At 40.6% G+C, this 17,884-nt stretch overlaps 1 protein-coding gene across 2 annotated transcripts in view; it reads right to left on the bottom strand.

Annotated features, from left to right (window-relative positions):
* Nucleotides 1-2,047: 2,047 nt before the first annotated feature.
* LOC119789454 (potassium voltage-gated channel subfamily D member 2-like) overlaps nucleotides 2,048-17,884 on the bottom strand; it is a 129,810-nt gene continuing 113,973 nt past the window's right edge. For both annotated transcript variants that reach the window (XM_038294330.1, XM_038294331.1), the window contains 3 exons: nucleotides 16,493-16,591; nucleotides 12,766-12,986; nucleotides 2,048-3,563 (listed from right to left, as the gene is read on the bottom strand). In XM_038294330.1, coding sequence (XP_038150258.1) covers nucleotides 3,389-3,563; nucleotides 12,766-12,986; nucleotides 16,493-16,591 — 495 coding nt within the window. In that variant the 3' untranslated portion in view covers nucleotides 2,048-3,388. The remainder of the gene's footprint in view (nucleotides 3,564-12,765; nucleotides 12,987-16,492; nucleotides 16,592-17,884) is intronic.

Below are 17,884 nucleotides of genomic sequence, written 5' to 3'. Positions count from 1 at the left end.
ATCAGCTTCTCCAAATCTGTGGCCAGGGTTCTCAACTGGAAAAAGGTGGCTTGTCTTCTTCAGCTTGAAGGAGAGTTCCTCTGTTAAGTGGAGGAGTTCCAAGTATCTTGGGGGTGCTTTTCATGAGTGAGGGGAGAATGTAGCAGGAGATTAATAGACAGATCGGAACAGCTGTGGCAATAATGTGGACCCAGGCACTATTCTGTTATGATGAAGAGATAGCTGAGTGAAAAGTAAAAGCTCTTGATTTACCGATCGGTCAACGTTACTACCCTCACCTATGGTCATGAAATCTGGATGATGACCCAAAGAACGAGATGCCGGATGCAAGCACCTGTAACAAGCTTTCTCCTTGGGCAATCCCTTAGAGATGTTGGAGCTCTGTCATCCGGGAGAGGCTCCGAGTGGAGCTGTTTCTTCTCAACATCCAGAGGAGCCAACTGAGGTAGCTCGGACATCTTTGTCGGATGTCCCCTGGACGCCCCCCTCAGGAGATTTTCTAGCTAGTACTACTGGTAGGAGGACCAGGTGCTGACCCAGGACATGCTGAAGGGACTAAGTTTTCTTGGCTGGCAAGGGAGCGCCTTGTGCTTCCACCAGGAGAGCTGGAGGAGGTGTCTGGGGAGAGGGACCTTTGAGAGTCTCTGGTTCTGTATAAAACAGAAGATGACGAGTATGAGTACGAGTATGAGCCATTGCTGACATCTTCCAGTGGTCATCTATGTAGATGTTGTGGCTTTGCAACTAAAACATGCCGATTACTATCAGGAATGTGTTCAGTGACAGGGTAGGTATTATAGGTTCCCGTATTGACCTCTAAGTTCACTTGGCAGCCTCCATTTTGAATCACAGGCAGCGTTTACTGTTCTACCCAGTATTGACCTCACTCTTGTCTATACTGTACAGGGCTCGATTGTTAACCATTGCCCGATCTCCCGGGGAAAGTAGTTTTTATTGTCGGGAGAGTACAAATTTCATTGCATTTGCCCGCCGGGCAAGTGCAATCATCGCAAAAAAAATGATTTATCACTCAAAATTACTTTTAAATCACCCACATTCGCTTAAAAAAGGACCCACAAGTGTTGCCGGCGCCATTTTTGTTGTTTTGTACACATTCTCGCATGATTTGAAAAAGCCGCAAGACTTTCCGCCAGATGGCGTGATTTTTTTTTCACCTAGCGGTAATTTTGATGTAGTTACCAAAACGACAGGGAAAACTAATCCTGAGTCAGTTAAAAGTCAGGAAATTCTGAAATTATGTAAGACTGTGGAAACCCTGTAACAATAACTATGTATAATGATTCTCTAGAAAGGTCACATTATATTAATAGTATTATCTTGTATAAACATACCGTGACTCTAAAATAAGTTATTTATTTGTGACATTGACTTCTATCTTGTGATTTATCTTAAGTTTTTAACCTGTCAAGTTTTTTTTTTTTTTTAGATTTTCAACATTGCAATTTATATTTTTCCAAGCACACAACAGTTTAAAGCAAAGTTTAGTGTGAAAAGAATGTGCAGGAAGGATTGAAAAGCATGTTAACACGGTAATGTAGGCTTGAGTTCATTATCTGACGCATGCATATACACACCAGGAACCTGGAAACTTAAAAAATACTGAATTACAAAAAACATTTAAAAAACAAACATGTTTCATTGATATATATACAAAAATGCATATTAGGAACTATATTTATCAAACATTATACTGGGCAAATGTAATGTAAAAATCCTTAACATCAACCCCTGCTGTAGACCTTTATCTCCAAAACAGACGATTTCTGTAAAGTTTTTCTCTGTGCTGACAGGAGGCATTGTGTGCTTATTAGCTGGCATCAACTTCTTTTTATTTTGAGTTCAATCAAAAAAGCATGGTGAAATAATTTTTGAGAGTAATAAATCAATATCTGGTGAAATCATTTTTGAGAGTAATAAATCAATATCTGGTTTTACCTGATATTACCATTAAAACCCACACACATACAGACAAAAAACTGCTTTAGTGACCATTATGTACAGAATAGTTGAAGAAAGACTTGGGCCATTTTATGGATGCTTCAACAGAGCTGCTCTCTTTATTCTATCCACTGCACCAAATGCACAATGTGTGATAAATTTTCCCTTTTTTTCACTCTTACACAGTCCAAGACAAGATTTGTATTTCATTAAAAGCAAACTCTAAAATCTGGACACACACCGCTTTATTGTGCTCCACTGCATTAATCTTACCGTCACTGACAAACCTCCCAACAAGAAGCAGAGACACACTTTAATTAAAACAATAATTCTGCAATGACAGCATGCAAATCATTAAATTCAACCAGATAACAGACAGAAAGGGTTTTTGCCAACAACTGCTTGAACTAAATCTAGAAATGAGAGGAGCCAACTTCAGATGCATTTGATAGTCCTAACCGAGAAATATTTACAGTATGAAAAATATACAAAATGGTGCTTTGACTTAATGGAGTCAACCAAGTCACTGTGAGGAAGTCAGTTAATGTTTTTTCATCAGGTTTTCCAGGCTGATGCTACCATCTTGCACGTATCCCCATTAAGATCAGTTAAGTGTTGCAGAGAACATTCACTAATTCACTTGTGCCCTAACTAATATTTACCCTGTATAGTTATCATTAACAACTGTTAATCACTGACAGCAGCTTTCACATAAATCCGTATGGCAAATATGGAAGCTAACACAGATTTGGCTGTTTAACTTTCACTTGCATGTTTCACAGACATATCAGGATGAGTCGTGTGGTTTTACCCGTCGGGCAATGACACCAATAGTTTATGAGTCAGTTCATGAATATTCACAACAGCTATCTGTTCCACTGGATGTATGTTTTTTTGGACTTTACAACAGTAAAGGGGAAAAATAAGAAAGCAGTTAAACAAGTGTTTCAAACAGATAAGTGTGAAGGGTGATTTCATAGTCACAAATATGGCCATTTAGGCAACAAATATATGTGCTTTATTCCAAAAGGCTGTCAAGAATGATCCGGAGACTTTCCTTCTTTGAATCAGAGACGACAAATACATCTACGTCACATATTGAAAAATTGTTTTTTTTTTCTCAGTATGTTTAGGCAACGATGACGATCATTCCAAATGCTTCCTCACTTTGATGTGCTTAATGAAGCAGGATCTGCTGGTTCAACATCAAACTCCCTGGGGCCGCTGTCCACACTCCTTTTATTTATTTATTTTTTAACACCATGCAGAGTTTGACATCAGATGAAATCACAACTTCAAATAAAATCCCAAGGACTGTTAAGCTTCTATTCCCTCTCGGTTATGGCAGGTTGATGCTCAGTGGTCCCTCTCCTCAGCATCTGGTGCTTCTCAAGACCAGTTAGCTGATCAGGTCAGATAGGCGCGACATCTACAAGGCAGATACTCGAACAATGTTGCTCTGCGAGTACGTGGTGGTGGGAGTGGATGTGTTGTTAGACGAGGTCGCCACCGGGGCAGACAGCCGGACCATGGATGGGGAGATGTATGCTTCCTCGCACTTCAAGGGCATTGTCTCATCGAGTTTTGCGTTCAAGCTGGAGCGGCTGAGGAGGAAAATTGAAAGAGTGAGACAGCTGACCTTGAAAGAAATGTCGGTGCTCAGACTTTTTACAGAATATTTCACAGGTATAGGTGTCTGTTTTCATTAAAGGAAAAATCTTTGGTGAAGGAATGCTCAGAAAAAAAACTTTTATAAAGCACTATTTGACAGAGTATATAAAAAATACAATAAAAGACAATAGTTGTTAGACTGTTTTTATGAAGAGAACGGTTTAGAGATGCAATGCTGTGCGAAAGTATAAAACATCTATATTTTCTTTATACTTTGATTCCAAAGAGCCAGACCTTCTCTTCCTTTTTTTAAACATTGAAGTCAATCAATAGTCTTTCAGGCTTTCTGAAGGTCTTTAAAGTTCTTTTTTTAACTTATTTTCTGTCCAGCTTCTTTACTGGACCATGACAGAATATTCTGTCTGTTGAGTCTGTTTTAAAAAGGAGAAGAGTTGACAAACCTAAAGGAAACTCATATACCACAGATCAACATCTAGGTTTAGGTAATAAAATGGAAATAGTTATGTTTCTGTGATGAGCTGATGGTAATTGATAGTATCCATTGCAAAAACACTCATATCCAGTCAAATTTTATGCAATAACACAATTTGACCTCAAGCCTGTATTCTGTTGGGGATAGAAAAACAGTTTTGGCAAAACACAAAACACATCACTGCAAAAACCATCTAATAATAAGTCAAAATTTCTTAAAATAAGTGTATTTTGCCTTAATTTGAGCAGGTCAATTACATGATTTGCCAATAGAATGAGTATACCTACTCTTAAAATAAGATAATTAGATATTATGCACTTGGAATTAGACAATGCAGCTGTTTTCTTTTTCTTATTTTAAATGTAAATATACTTTTTCCATTAGCAAAGTGTCTGGCTTACTTCCTCAGTTCAAGAACAAATGCACTTATCTGAAGAAAAAATGACTTATTTAGACTAGAATTATTTTGCACTGGCACAATCTTGAAGAGAGAAATGAAGTAACTCATCTGCTGTATCTTAGGCTGTATGTTTAGGGTCGTTATGAAACTGGAAGGAAAACCCAGTGTCTAGTATTCGTATTTAGCAAAAATTAAGGGACCCCTCATCATTATGCTTTCACCACCATGTGGCACAGAGGAGATGGTAGGTTTAAGGTGTTGTGCAATAATACATTTCTGACACACATAGTGTGTTTCATGCTGGGCGCAAAAAGTGAAATACTTGTTGGTCTATCTAGAGCAAATCTGGTTTGAGGAAATATGGCGGAAGTTCAATTGAAGAAACTAATTGCTCTCCTACATCCAACTGTGACATAGCCAATCACCTTTGAACCACACCTCCATGAAAGCCAATCGGCATCCAAAGTTCATCTCAAAAGGCATCCGATCTGCAACTCGTCTGCGCAGGCGGTGGGTGCGCTATGTGACTTCATTCAGATGACTGCATTTCAACCCAATTCCAGCCCCTCCTCCACCATTGTAGCTAAAGCTTCATCAGAGTGTCATTTCTCCTGCACTCACTGTGTTCCCTGTCTCATCTCAACTGGTCTGGCAGAAGACCGCCATGTTGAGCCTGGTTCTGCCAGAGGTTTCTTCCCAAGGGAGAGTTTTTCCTCTCCACTGTCGCTTCATGCTTGCTCATCATGGACAGGTTCTCTCAACCTGTGTAATCTAGCTGGACTTCCATCTTCCAGTAACCTGACTCCGCCAGATGGATTTGCTCCGCATATCCATTTGGAAACCTTCCGTAGAAGTAATTTTGGGAAGGGGCGAAAATACTGGTTAGCTGATTGGCCTATGTTGGTGATAGACGGGCCAAATAAACCAATCAGATCAACGAAGCATATGACGTACTAACAGAGCGACGACAAAGAGGAGCCAATTGATAGATCAAACTTTGCCGAAACCAGTCGGGAGAAGAGCAAAAACATCTTTTCCTCTGAGAAAAGCCTCCAGAGCAATGTTTTGCTCTTCTTTCAGTGAAGAAATACTCTGTAATTCCGATAAAACTTGCTCGATAGCCACGCTAACGCTAGTTTCATGGGCTGAAGCCGCCATGTTCTTTAGACTGAACTGTCGCGCTTCTCGTTGCGTCACACCTCAACCTGCCTCAAAGCCAACGCTGATTGGACGTTCTTTTGGTGAACGGCTCCAAATTTTCTTCAACAGAGAGTCTCCAGACTGATCTGCGAGTGAAATCTTGAAAGCTTGCGAGATCAGGATGGTCTCACGAGGCTAATCTTCCAGGTCCCTGAGTGAAGCTGTACTATCAGCTCACGCAGTCCACTGGATCTCCCCATAAAGCTCATAAATCATCTATCTCCACTCCACCACCAGTTTTAGGCCTGGGGGGGGGGGGTCATGCATATCTGTCAAAATTAAGCGCAATGTTTCCTACCGAGGTCTGAAGGCCAAAGACTAAGTAATTGTATAAATGAATTTCTTCTAATTGTCTTTTCTTTTCGGATGAGTTTTTGGGACAGGAAGCTGTGTACTACTGTATTACATCAAGTTATCTTATTCCTGCATAAATGAGCATTTGAGCTGTTAAACATAATATGGAATTTTTCACTTGTTGATTATTTTACTCTTTCTTTTTGTCAAATATTTTCTTTAGATGTAATGTTAATTCTCAGTACATGGCCATGATGTTATAACACGGAATAGAAAGGCTGAAAAAGATGTTGTTTATGCTGATGGCGCTACGTGTTGCTTGAATTCCTGAAAATGTGAGTACATATTTTATGCTCTTTTATTTTAGAGTCTGAATTGCTTCTCTGAAAGAAAAGCTTTGGATGTGTTAGACCATAGACTGATTTCCACTACAAAACCAATGCCTGAGGGCCTGAAGATTTTCACAACGAGGCACTTCTCTTTCTTATGTGCAGACTATCTAGGTTCTTAAGGTTTTCAGGTAATATCATGTTACACATTGTAAAATCAACAGTATTTTTCAATATTTATAGTAAGAAATGGTGGTTGAAAATATCAGTATTTATTTACATATTGATGCACCTTCAAATTCCAAAACCAAGAGGGTTTTGCTGAAAGAACAATAAGGTTAGTCTTGCAGTTTCTTACAAAAGCATTGCATGGTTGTGAAGTGAAAGAAAAGGGAATTTGTCTTTTGTTTTATTTAGCTTACCACCCTGTAGAAGTACTTTTTGAGGCTGAGATCTATTGGGATATGACCATCTAGCATTGCATAAATAAGAATAACAATAGGACCGGGACTTTATCGTATTAAACGTGTTTCCATTAATTTAATAGAAACATTTGAACGTGTTAAAACAATTAACACAATTAATTGTATTGTCTTATATAACTATTAAAATCCCAAGCAGGAACCTTTGTACTAACTCACACCTGTAAATCTGACGCACAAGCTGCATCACAGGTTTTGGTCCACTGGGGTTATTTAAGCTTAAAGACCATCATGTCTCGAACTGAATACAAGTGCTGCAGCGAGGTGTACTTACTGAATACGTCAAATCGGTACGGCCATCTAAGTTTTGGCAGAAGGGTGTACGAGTTTGTCATAATAAGTACTATATATCTGAACAGTACTGGCAGTTAGGAAGGTGCCAGGGCCAGGAACATGAAATATTTCTGTAACTGGCTTAATGGGAAGTAATAGCCCCAATGGCCTAAATGTTTTAATTGTGCTAAATGCCGCACCCTAAATTGATCTTGGCACTGATGACTGGCTTAATTGCTCATTCACCTGTCTACCTCTGCCCAGTTTCTCATCGCTGCTCATCTGATCCACCTGCTCCTGCCTCTATTTAAGTTGCTTGCATCCAGTCATCAGGGAAAAAATTTCTTGTTCTCTATAACCAGTGATGAGAGTGTTTTTAGAGTTCCTTGGTGTTTCTGATATCCTGATCCTGATTGTGTTTGATTCAATGAGTCGATGTAATCAACTGGTTTTCCTTAGATAGAAATTGAAATCAATTTGACGGTATGATCTGGTTGACTTGTCTCTGTAAAATGCCTTTAGGTGACATGTGTTGTTAATTGGCACTATATGATTAAACAGAATTGAGTTGATTAAGCCCATAATTAGACACCACTATCAACCGATTGTGGAAAAACTCCCGGAAAGAAATGACTGTCACTCTTGAACAGCATCAAGAGGCTTTGATAATGTTGCATCAGCATAATTAGCCCTTTACCTATATGCAGAACTACTTAATGTCAGGACTCAGCCGACAGGGCCGTGCAGTTCTGCCGGTTGTGCTTTTTTCTGCTTTCTCCGCAGGTGTTTGCAGTTGACATGTGGGCAGGGCGCACGCCCCTGTGGCTGGTTGAGCTGCGTCTGATCGCACTATAAGAGCAGCATCCAGACAGCAGGAGAACGCCAGAGTGTTAACCGTAGTGGTACGCCTAAGGCCACAGTCTGTCAACTGAGTACTGACTTCCCTCGTTAATCCAAACCTCTGTGTTCCCCAGGTTTCCTCACGATCGCCTTCCAGAGGCACTGCATGAAAAGTGGGATTTTCGTCAATATGCGGCACTGTAGATTGTCGTGGAACTTCAGGTTAGCGGCAGTTTACGGCAATTTGCAGGCTTCGCCGAAAACTCCCGTAAATTGTCAGAAATTGACGTGGACTTTCTTAGGCAGTGTTCCCCCCATGCCTCCCCCCCATGGAATTCTAGGGGAGGCTTTAACATGTAAATGAACATGCTGTGAGCTATACAAATTCAAATCAGGGTTGCAGGGGGGGTTTTACTCCAAGTGACATTTTTCTAAAAGATAAGAAAATCTCTGATACAAAGAGATCAGGCTCAGTATAGCCTCTTACATTTTAGCTTGAATTGATTTATTTAATTAAAGTATAGAGACCAAAACAGATCTTTAGCTGACAGAGCAATACATTTAGAGCAGTAATTATAAAAAAAAAAAAAATTGCATTTAAGATAAAAAAATAAAATGTTGTCTGTCAATATGCTCAATTCACAATTACTTAAGTGGAAAAGTTTCAAGAAATGAGTCTGAGATGATTCACTTTATAACATGTGGCATTATCCTGCTGGAAGTAGCGATCAGAAGATTGGTACACTGTGGTCATAAGGTCCGGCCAGGTCAAGATCCGCAATTGCAATCGCACCAAACAGGAAAAAGAACATCGACAAATTCCGGTTCGTCAAATTAAAATATAGCAGCAACAGATCGGTGACTAGAAATTATAACACAATTCTTATATATATATATAAAAAAAAAATCTAACACCGTTTATTTAAATGATTGGATCCAAACTATTGGTTATTCGCCAACGAGGAAGCAGATTTCTCATCTCCATCAAAATATTTATTTTATACCGAGGGACTTAAACTTTAATCAAATCCATTCAAAAGAAACGTCTTATTACAGGAATGAAAAGAGATGCTGAGTTTGGGAGCATAAGCGTCGTTAGACCTATTTAAGGCTGGCTTCAGTCATCCTTTCTTTGGCATTAGCCACCCTATAATTATTTTGCGATTTAAAAAAAATATATTTTTTTCGGTATTTATTTTTTCCTCATATTTTACCAAAACAAATGCAGTAAAGCACCAAATAAAAGCCATAAAGAACACAAGTTAATCTGAACGCCTTAGCAGCTGTCTGAGACGCGCAATATCTTCTAGGGGCTGAGCCACCCTTGTCTCTTAAACCTAGAGACGCCCCTGTTTGGGAGTAGTGAACAAGTTCATTCAAAAAAGCAGTTTTGAATTATCCTTATCCCGTTACAAAAATCTACAAAAATATATATATATATATTTGGGCAGAAACTGAACATATGCTGGATGATGGTGGGATTTTTTTAATATGTCATATTAAATTAAGCGCTCACAGGGTTCATACAGGAATGAGTGACTCTAATTTAATGCTATTTTAATGCTATTAGAAATGATTTTAATGCCATCTACAAGAACCATGTACACAAGTTATTAGTGTACATGAAATATGAAGGAGCTGTAAGCAGAGTTCCATGACTCCTGTATGTATGTAAACACACACACACACACACATATATACGTATATATATATCCTCTAGCTTTTTCTCCGCCTGGAGCGATATAATATATCTGACGAAATTGTTTTTATAAGCATTTTTTATTAAAGAATTATAAATACTTCGATAAACATATTTAAATAATTTTAGTGCCAATTAAGGCCTTGATTAAAAAAAAAAAAAGAATGATTTTTTTAATTATTTTTATTGATCCGCGGAAACCCTGGTTCATCTCGCGCATGCTCTCTGCGATCTCCAAGAAACTCAGAGCGGTGCGATGTGCAGCCACAGTGGAGGATGGATGCTTTGCTTTGTGCAGGCGGTCTGGAGCAGAGTATGTCGGATTTCGGGGTAAAACTCCTCTTGGACGCGATGGCGACTCTGCATCGAACAAGACGAACTCAAAGAAGAGATGATAGCGGTAAATATATGTTCGATTACTGCCTGCTAAGCTAAAAGCAGCCTAGCCTAAGCTACGGCTAATAGCAGCCTAGCCTAAAGCTACGGCTAATAGCAGCTAATAGCAGTAGCCTCGCAAGAACAAGCTTTATTAAAGTGTATTTTTTGTGATTCACAGGAAGCAGTACGCCGTCTTCACAACTCGGAGACTAATTGCAGGCGCTATGAACCGGAGCAAGGGTTAGATTTAAAGAATATGCTTTCATTCTGCGGTAAAAGGCAATGGATACGGATAGATACCGATGATCATAGCTGTACATTTTGTTTTCACAGACTACTGTCGCCTCACAATGAGGCGGTGACCTATTTGCTCGGAGCCATATCAGCAAGTCCAGATTTGCACGATGTTGATAAAGACGACATTGTGTGTAAGTGACTTGTTTTAATGTTTTCTCCTTCCTTGTTACTGTGACTTGCGTTTGATTTTTTATTCATACCACTCTCATTTAATTGTTTTCCAGCTGCCTGTAAGACGTATTTTCAGACAGTACGCAGGAGCTTCAGATATACGCAGCCAGCCAACACGTTGCGTGCGGAGGCTGCTCGGAGTCGGGCCAGAAGAAAGAGGGTAAGACTTTATTTGCTGACTATTTTTCAGGTGCATTGATAGATGTGTTGTGTCCATACGCAGTGCGCTGATTCATTGTTTTTTATTTCCAGCTGCTGAAAGCGAGGCAGAGTGTGCTAGCAGATGAGGAAGTGGAACTCTGGAAGTCCGCCACCGTCGGCCTCATGTCCGACGAAGAAGATGGCGTCGTTGGCGGTGTCTCTGGATGGATTGTACGGTCGCCGCCATTTCGTAGGCCGGATCTCACTGAACTCTGTGTTAAGCTGCAGTCCCGGTTAGAAGCGATGCCGAAGTACAGGGCCACGCACAGTAGGCGTCTGCACATCGGACCTGCCTCGGAGGGAATGCTGCCAGTTACCTCCAACCCTGAGGAAGCAAACGGACCGTTCACGGAGTTGTAATTGTTAGATAAGCATGTGTTTGGATACGCGTTGTATATAGTTGTGTGTGTTTTAATAAAGCTCTTTCTTTGCATAAACAGCTTCCTGGCAAATGTTCATTTCCTGTATAAATTCATTCATGTCCTTGATGGTAGCCTAATAATTGTGTAGTAGTGTAGGATAACATAAATACACAGCATATGAATGAATAAATATATGAATGAATAAATATATATATATGTAAATTTATATGTAAATATATATATATGCCAACCAATCACGAGCGACTTTACTTGTTTAAAAAGAAGTGGTTCCGTCCAATACTGAGTAGGTTATTCAAGCCAGACCTGGCCAGCCGCGCGGGTTTGCTGCATTCATATGCTAATTAGGGCCATTAGTACAGCTGATCGCTCTCCACATACGTCAAAGTCCGTTTCCGACAATTTGTGGCACGACAAACGCGGACAAGCGCGGGTTGCAAATTGTCGGAAACTGACGAAAAATCAGGGAGATCTGCGGGAGTTTACGGGGACGAAAATCTCACTTTTCATGCAGTGAGGGTCCCACTCGTGCTGACTCCAGGTTCTGAGTTCCCACTGGGTCCTCCCTTTCTCCCGGCTCCAAGCAAGGTGCTTCGAGCCACTCTGGTTTCTCCTGCTGCCCCGGATCATTGGAAAGTAAGTGCAGCTCTGTCACCCTCAAGCCCGAGCCCCACCTGTCACTGAGACACCCGCCACCAGCTCCATCGATCAGAGTCCGCTCTGTCCTCCCCCGGTTAGGTTGCTGCATCCGGTGGAAAGCTCACGTTCCTCTATTCTTTTTTGCCTGATCGCCCTTTCGGGCTAATCACTAACTTCTCCTTTCAGAAGTCGAACGGGTCCCGGTGCTGTTGCTTCCCCGTCAACTCCATTGCTACCATTCTCTCTCTCTCTCTCTCTCTCTCTCTCTCAATAAACAGTTAACTGATCCCTGTTGCCGGTTTTGGTCTGCATGGGCTAAATACGTTTAGCCGAACATGACACTTAAGCTCTTTCAAACATTCTGTGCCAGGTGATAAAATACCCTGTGAATCCTTTGCCCACTATAATCTCCCTCCTTGTTATCAACCTAATTCATGTCCTCAGATTATTCTTTTCCTGCCTTGCCCAAGAGTCATGACAGTGCTCTACTCCCTATATGATATTTGGAAATAGGCCTCCGCTCCTACTTCTGAAAATCGATTCATGTATAAAGCCTCTGATAGGTATATCTACACCTGATAGGTGTATCTTGTAGATGACCACTGCCTGTTTATGACCATATTTTTGGGGCTTTATTTATGTTGTCAAAATATTCCACAAAATGAAGCAGCACTAAAACAATCTTTTACCTTACCATAATCTTCACGAGAGTAGGTTCTTCCCCTGGGTGTGCAGCCTTCCACACTCTGACGTCACCTTAGCTCTTGCTTCCCCGCCTAATCAGTGCAGCTGGATTGTTTTTACTAATTAGATGATTTCTGATGGCAAAGTGGTAAGCAGGATTTTGTGTTGGACGATCAAAGTAAAGAGGGGCTACAATGGGCATTAGAAATCTGTGTTATTTTCGTCAGTCTATCACATTAAATTTAAGGTGCCAAAATGGGAACATGTTAAAGGCATTTGAATACTTTTGCAAAGGAGGGCATTTACTTAGATCCTTTAATTGGAGTATTTTGCCGCTCCATATCTATGTGTAAAGATGATAAAGATGAATTTGATCTACAGTCCTTGCATTTTTTTATTGATGCACATCAGAGGTCAGTTTTAAACATTTCTCACCTGTTGGTCATGGGCCTCTCTCTGATCTGTATGGTGCTGAGCTCCTGGTTGTTGGTGCTCGGCAAGCTGAAGCTGCTCTTCTTCCTGTGGCGTCGAGAGCAGCATGAGCTGAAGCCGTGTGGAGACGAGGAGAGCGAGGAAGTCCGGGAGCCCGACTTGTTCACCACTGAGATCTCCATACAGTTGGCCTGGAACGTCTGCTCGTCAACAAACTCATGATTCTGGCAGAAGAAAAATATGGCTTTAAATCCAGTGTCAGTTGGGCACTTTTTTTTTTTACATCTGCGTTTGGATGTGCTAGATAATGAGCAAAGATGTTTCCAAGCAGACTGAAGAGAACAACAGTCAAATAGTTGGAAAATGAATTGTCAAGGGAATAGGACCCTATTGGGCCAGATGTCCATATTAAGTGCCATCTGTGTGAACACAACTGTGTTCACACAGATGGGGGGGCGACGGGGACGTGTTGCAGCTCCCACCAGCAGGTGGCAGGGAGGCACCGTGAAGGATCGGATGCGGTACCTTGAATCACGCCTCTGTTCTCACTACCTCCTGCTCATTTCTCCATTATCTATAATACCCATCAAGAGAAGCCTATTGTAAACATTTTCACAGCCGTCTGAATACAATATGTATCCTTTATGTAGCATTTTCCAAACAAGCTGCAGGTCTTTAAACAACAGGAGAATCCTCCAAGATTTCACTGTCTCTGTAAGTCTGCACCCGGATTAAAGCTGTGAGTGAAAATAACTGCCACGGTATGTCACAAGCATTAAAGGGGATCTTTCATCTCTAAATTATAGATAACACGAAACAAAGCAGGCTTTTTTGTTAAGAAGGAAATAAAGTAACTGATAAGAACACTCATTTTGTCTTGAATACACACACAAAGAAAACTCGTCTCCACATTTCCCAACCCCATTTACAGCTATTTTTAACAAGCGCTGCATATAAAATAGATTCTACAGTTCCAACATGGATGGAAAACTCACTTTGTTTCTATTTTTATCTGACTGTAACAGGTTGGCACTAATGAAGATGCAGCCCAGACTGCAGGAGTAATGTAATTTTACATGAAAGGATATGGGGTTTGTTTTTATTTTTCAGAGGGAAATGTGAATCTCGCTGTAAAGGAACAAATGGATGTAACAAAAGTTATTGCTTTCCAATGGACATAGGTTTTCAAAGCTACCAGCTAGACTAAAACTTTATTTAGATTTACTTTGCCCCCTATATATACTGCATGCCATTGCCAGTTTGTTTTCCTATTTTATCATAAATAGTAAAGTAATCAAGACATAACTTCAAAATTCTTCCATCAAAGGTCTAAACTTGCATAACAAACAAATGTTGCAAACAATCTGAGGCATTTTTGAGAACATATTAGATTGCTAAAGATGACTTGGGTTGACTAGCATTGACAGCTTTTACTGTCAATGGTCATTAGTAGTCATTTTTAACACGTGTTGTGGTTCTTAGTGATGTTTCCTGCAATTCCACTGGTTCTTTTCAGGGTTTTCATGAAAATGATGACCATGTACAGGAACTGAATGAATGCAGCTAGTTCCACCATGTTTACTCATGTATAGCCTTGACCAGCGGGGTTTAACTCCAGTCCTGGTACCCTAAAGTGGTGTTTTGTGTTTGGACTTCTGTGCAAGGCATTGAATGTCCATTATGAACAACGTGTCCAAGCATAAGGATACCCACCGGTGCTCTTGGCACCAGGACATCCTAGGCCGGAGGTCAGTGATCAAACTTTGTAGTCATCTCTTTTACACGTCTGCCATATGTCTTGGAAACTCAGGTTAAGAGAGGGGCGGCTGTGTCAACTAATCACCACCTACTGGTGAGCTGGACACAATGAAAGGGGAGGAAGCTGTAGAGCCTTTGGTTAGGGACATAGCCCCTACCTCTGAGAGAGCATCTCCCAGATTCCAGGGGTTGGGAGACATGGAGCATGAGTGAACCATGTTTTCTGCCTCCATTGTTGATGCAGCCTCCCTTAGCCGTGGCCGTAAGGTCACATTGCCCTTCACAGCGGCAATATCTGAACCCAGTGTTGGACACCTGAAATAAGCAAAGCCGTCAGGCTTGCTTGACTCTGTAGGCAGCAAGCAGGTATCCTGAGGCCAAACATTGCCACTGTCCAGGTGGTTGCAGAGGCAGGAACTCAGGCCTGGGAGGAGTCTGGGTAGGTCATGGAGAAAGACGATTGTTCTCAAAGGGATTCTGGCAAGCTGTCCAGCATCTCTTGATGGCAAAACAGTGCATTGATAAAAAAGTTTCAAATGGGAATGGAAAGCTGATCACAGGTGAATGAAGACATCATCGGATGTTGAAAGAAGCACTTTAGGGATCTCCTTCATCCAGTTGACATACCTTCCATGGCAGAAGAAAAACAAGGTTCTTGGGGCCAGCTAATCACCATGACTCACCTTTTTAGGGCTTTTTTGAGGCCCACCTCAGAGTCCCTCAGGTGGGCCAAAAACTCCATGGTGGCAAGGCTTTGGGGCTGGATGAAATCTGGCTTGAGTACCTTAGAATTCTGAACACTGTTGGGCAATTGTGGCTGGCACCCCTCTTAAACATTGTGGGGAGGATGGGGAGTGCCCCTGGACTAACAGACTGTGGTGATGGTTCCCCTGCATAAGAAGGGGGTCTGGAGGGTGTGTTCCAAATATAGGGACTCTGACAGGGCTGCCGTCTATCACCGGTCCTGTTCATAACATATATAGACAGATAACATGGTTCAGTCTGCTCCCTCCTGCCAAGAGCCACAGCATGCATAGCCAATCCTGAAGCAGTGGGGATGAGAATCAGCTCCTCCAAGTCCAAGGCCATGGTTCTCAGCCGAAAAAAAGATGGCTGAGAGTTCCTGCCTCAGGCGGAAAACTTCCAATTATCTAAGGGCCCTATTCACGAGTGAGGGGAGAATCGAGCATTAGTTCGACAGACAAATTGGTGCTATAATGCGCACGATGTAACTTTCTATTGTGGCTAAGAGAGAGTTTGGTGAAAAGGCAAACCACTTGATTTACATGTCAGGTTACATTTCTACCCCCACCTCCGCTCATGAAATCTGACCAAAAGAACAAGATCCCGGATACTCTGACATATGCTTTCTCTACAGGGTGGCCGGGCAGTTCCTTAGAGGAGGTGTCTGGGATGAACAAAGACTGGGAGTCTTTGCTGAGATTGCTTCCTTCACGACAGTCCTGGATAAAGCGGAAGAGGATGAATACATTTCAGCATGAAAGATGGTGTTTCTTTAGTGAATTAAGCCCTTGGAGTTACTAAGACAGAGATAGTCTTAAATTCAAATGAAAATCTCAGGAGAAGTCTAAAAAAGGCTGTGCCCAGACATCTCCTAACCAACCTGATTGAGCTTGAGATGTACTGCAAAGAAGAGTGGACAAAATGGGCACCTTTAGATAATTAGGGATTCTGGCATCACATTAAAAAAACCTAAGTTGTTATTCTGGTAAAGGTGGAACAAAAAGTACAAAGCAAAGGCTGGTGATACTTGCATAAACTGTATTTTCTATTTTCTATTATTAATACATTTGCAACAATATAAAAAAATATTTACCACTTTGTCATCATTGGGTGTCATGTGACGGAAGACATTGATTGTTCATTATTTGTAAAAGAGCTGTAATATAACTAAAATAGGGCAAACAAAATCCAAATGTACTGAATTTTTCAGTAAGAAAGTAATTTTTACCGTTGTCTTTTCCAAGCAGTGCAGCAAATGATGATGTTGGCTCTCGAAAGGAGGGCTGGCAGCCTTTTCAGCCAAGGCTTTTCCTGCTACCTTAGAGGCCTTGGGAAACACAAAGTCAAAACAGAATAAAGAGAAGAAAAAGTAGTTGCAATGTAGATGAGCAGGCTCAGACTCTTAAAACAAATAAACAGTGGCAGTGATGCGGGTGAAAAAAGGCAAAGCACTGAAATTAAACTGCTGATCTGTAGCTTGGCAGCCAATGTACTGCATCAGATGTGGGAAAACTTGGGCTAACAGAAGAGATGCAGAGAGAGATCAACTGGTAGATGAAACCAGATGATTTTCATTCTATTTAGCGCTAGAGAGTAACCTGGCAGTCAGAAATAAAAAAATTAGGGATGCACGATTGGGATTTTGGCAGATATCCGATATGCCGATATTTTACAACTCATGTAGCCGATAACCGATATCGATAGTGATGTTAAAGCTCGAAAAAAAAGTAGTCATTGAAAATAGCAGTTTTGTTATCCATTTCTGACACTTATATATAAATAATATACTCAAATATATTTTCATATGCTTATATCAACCTGATTTTTAAAAACACGGTATCGATCTATTTTACTTTCAAAATCTTGTGAAATTTCATCGTTCTGTTACAAACTCTCGTGATATTTTGCAAATTCTTGTGAGATTTTGTTAGTAAAATAGATCGATACCATGTCAATATATCAACATATAAAAATATTGCAAGATTTCGTGAATTTTCGGGGGATTTCATAGCATAACGATGACATATAGCAATATTTCATTAGTAAAATAGATTGATATGGTGTTTTTAAATGGCAATATATCAGCATATGAAGATATTGTGATACTTTAAGTTATCAATATTTTTTCCCTCGTTTTTAGAAGTTTTTAAGTCTGTAAAAAAGAAGTTTTTGAGGAAGAAGAAGAAGTAGTATTTCTTTATTTTTTTTTTAGACTTTAGAAACTCAGAAGCTGATCAAATATCGGGTTAAATATCGGTGGGGTGGCCGATGTCCGATATTCAGTTTTAAGGCCGATACAGGCCGATACCGATAGGGGGCCGATTATATCGTGCATCCCTAAAAAAAATGTCATCTTTTCCTTCTGTGATACTATAGTTTTCTTGTAGTAATTGGTGTAGATTACAAAAAGGAATCTATTCAAGTATCAGTAAGGTATTTTGAACTAGGTCGGAGGTAATGTTACAGGTATTTTATGTTTCCTCTGACCAAAAAGGAAGAAAAAAAGGGAATGATTTTTATTTTTGTGAGGCATATGTCAACTGTTCATTCAAGCTGCTACTAATGAGAGCTTGACTTCAGCAAGTAAGAAATTACTTTGCTTTCTTGCCCTTAGTAATTG

The sequence above is a fragment of the Cyprinodon tularosa genome, unplaced genomic scaffold (genome assembly GCF_016077235.1).
Source record: "Cyprinodon tularosa strain WSP-4 unplaced genomic scaffold, ASM1607723v1 ctg339, whole genome shotgun sequence".
NCBI lineage: Eukaryota > Metazoa > Chordata > Actinopteri > Cyprinodontiformes > Cyprinodontidae > Cyprinodon > Cyprinodon tularosa.
The sequence above is the reverse complement of the archived record's forward strand: the minus strand, read 5'-3'. Positions and strand labels throughout refer to the sequence as shown.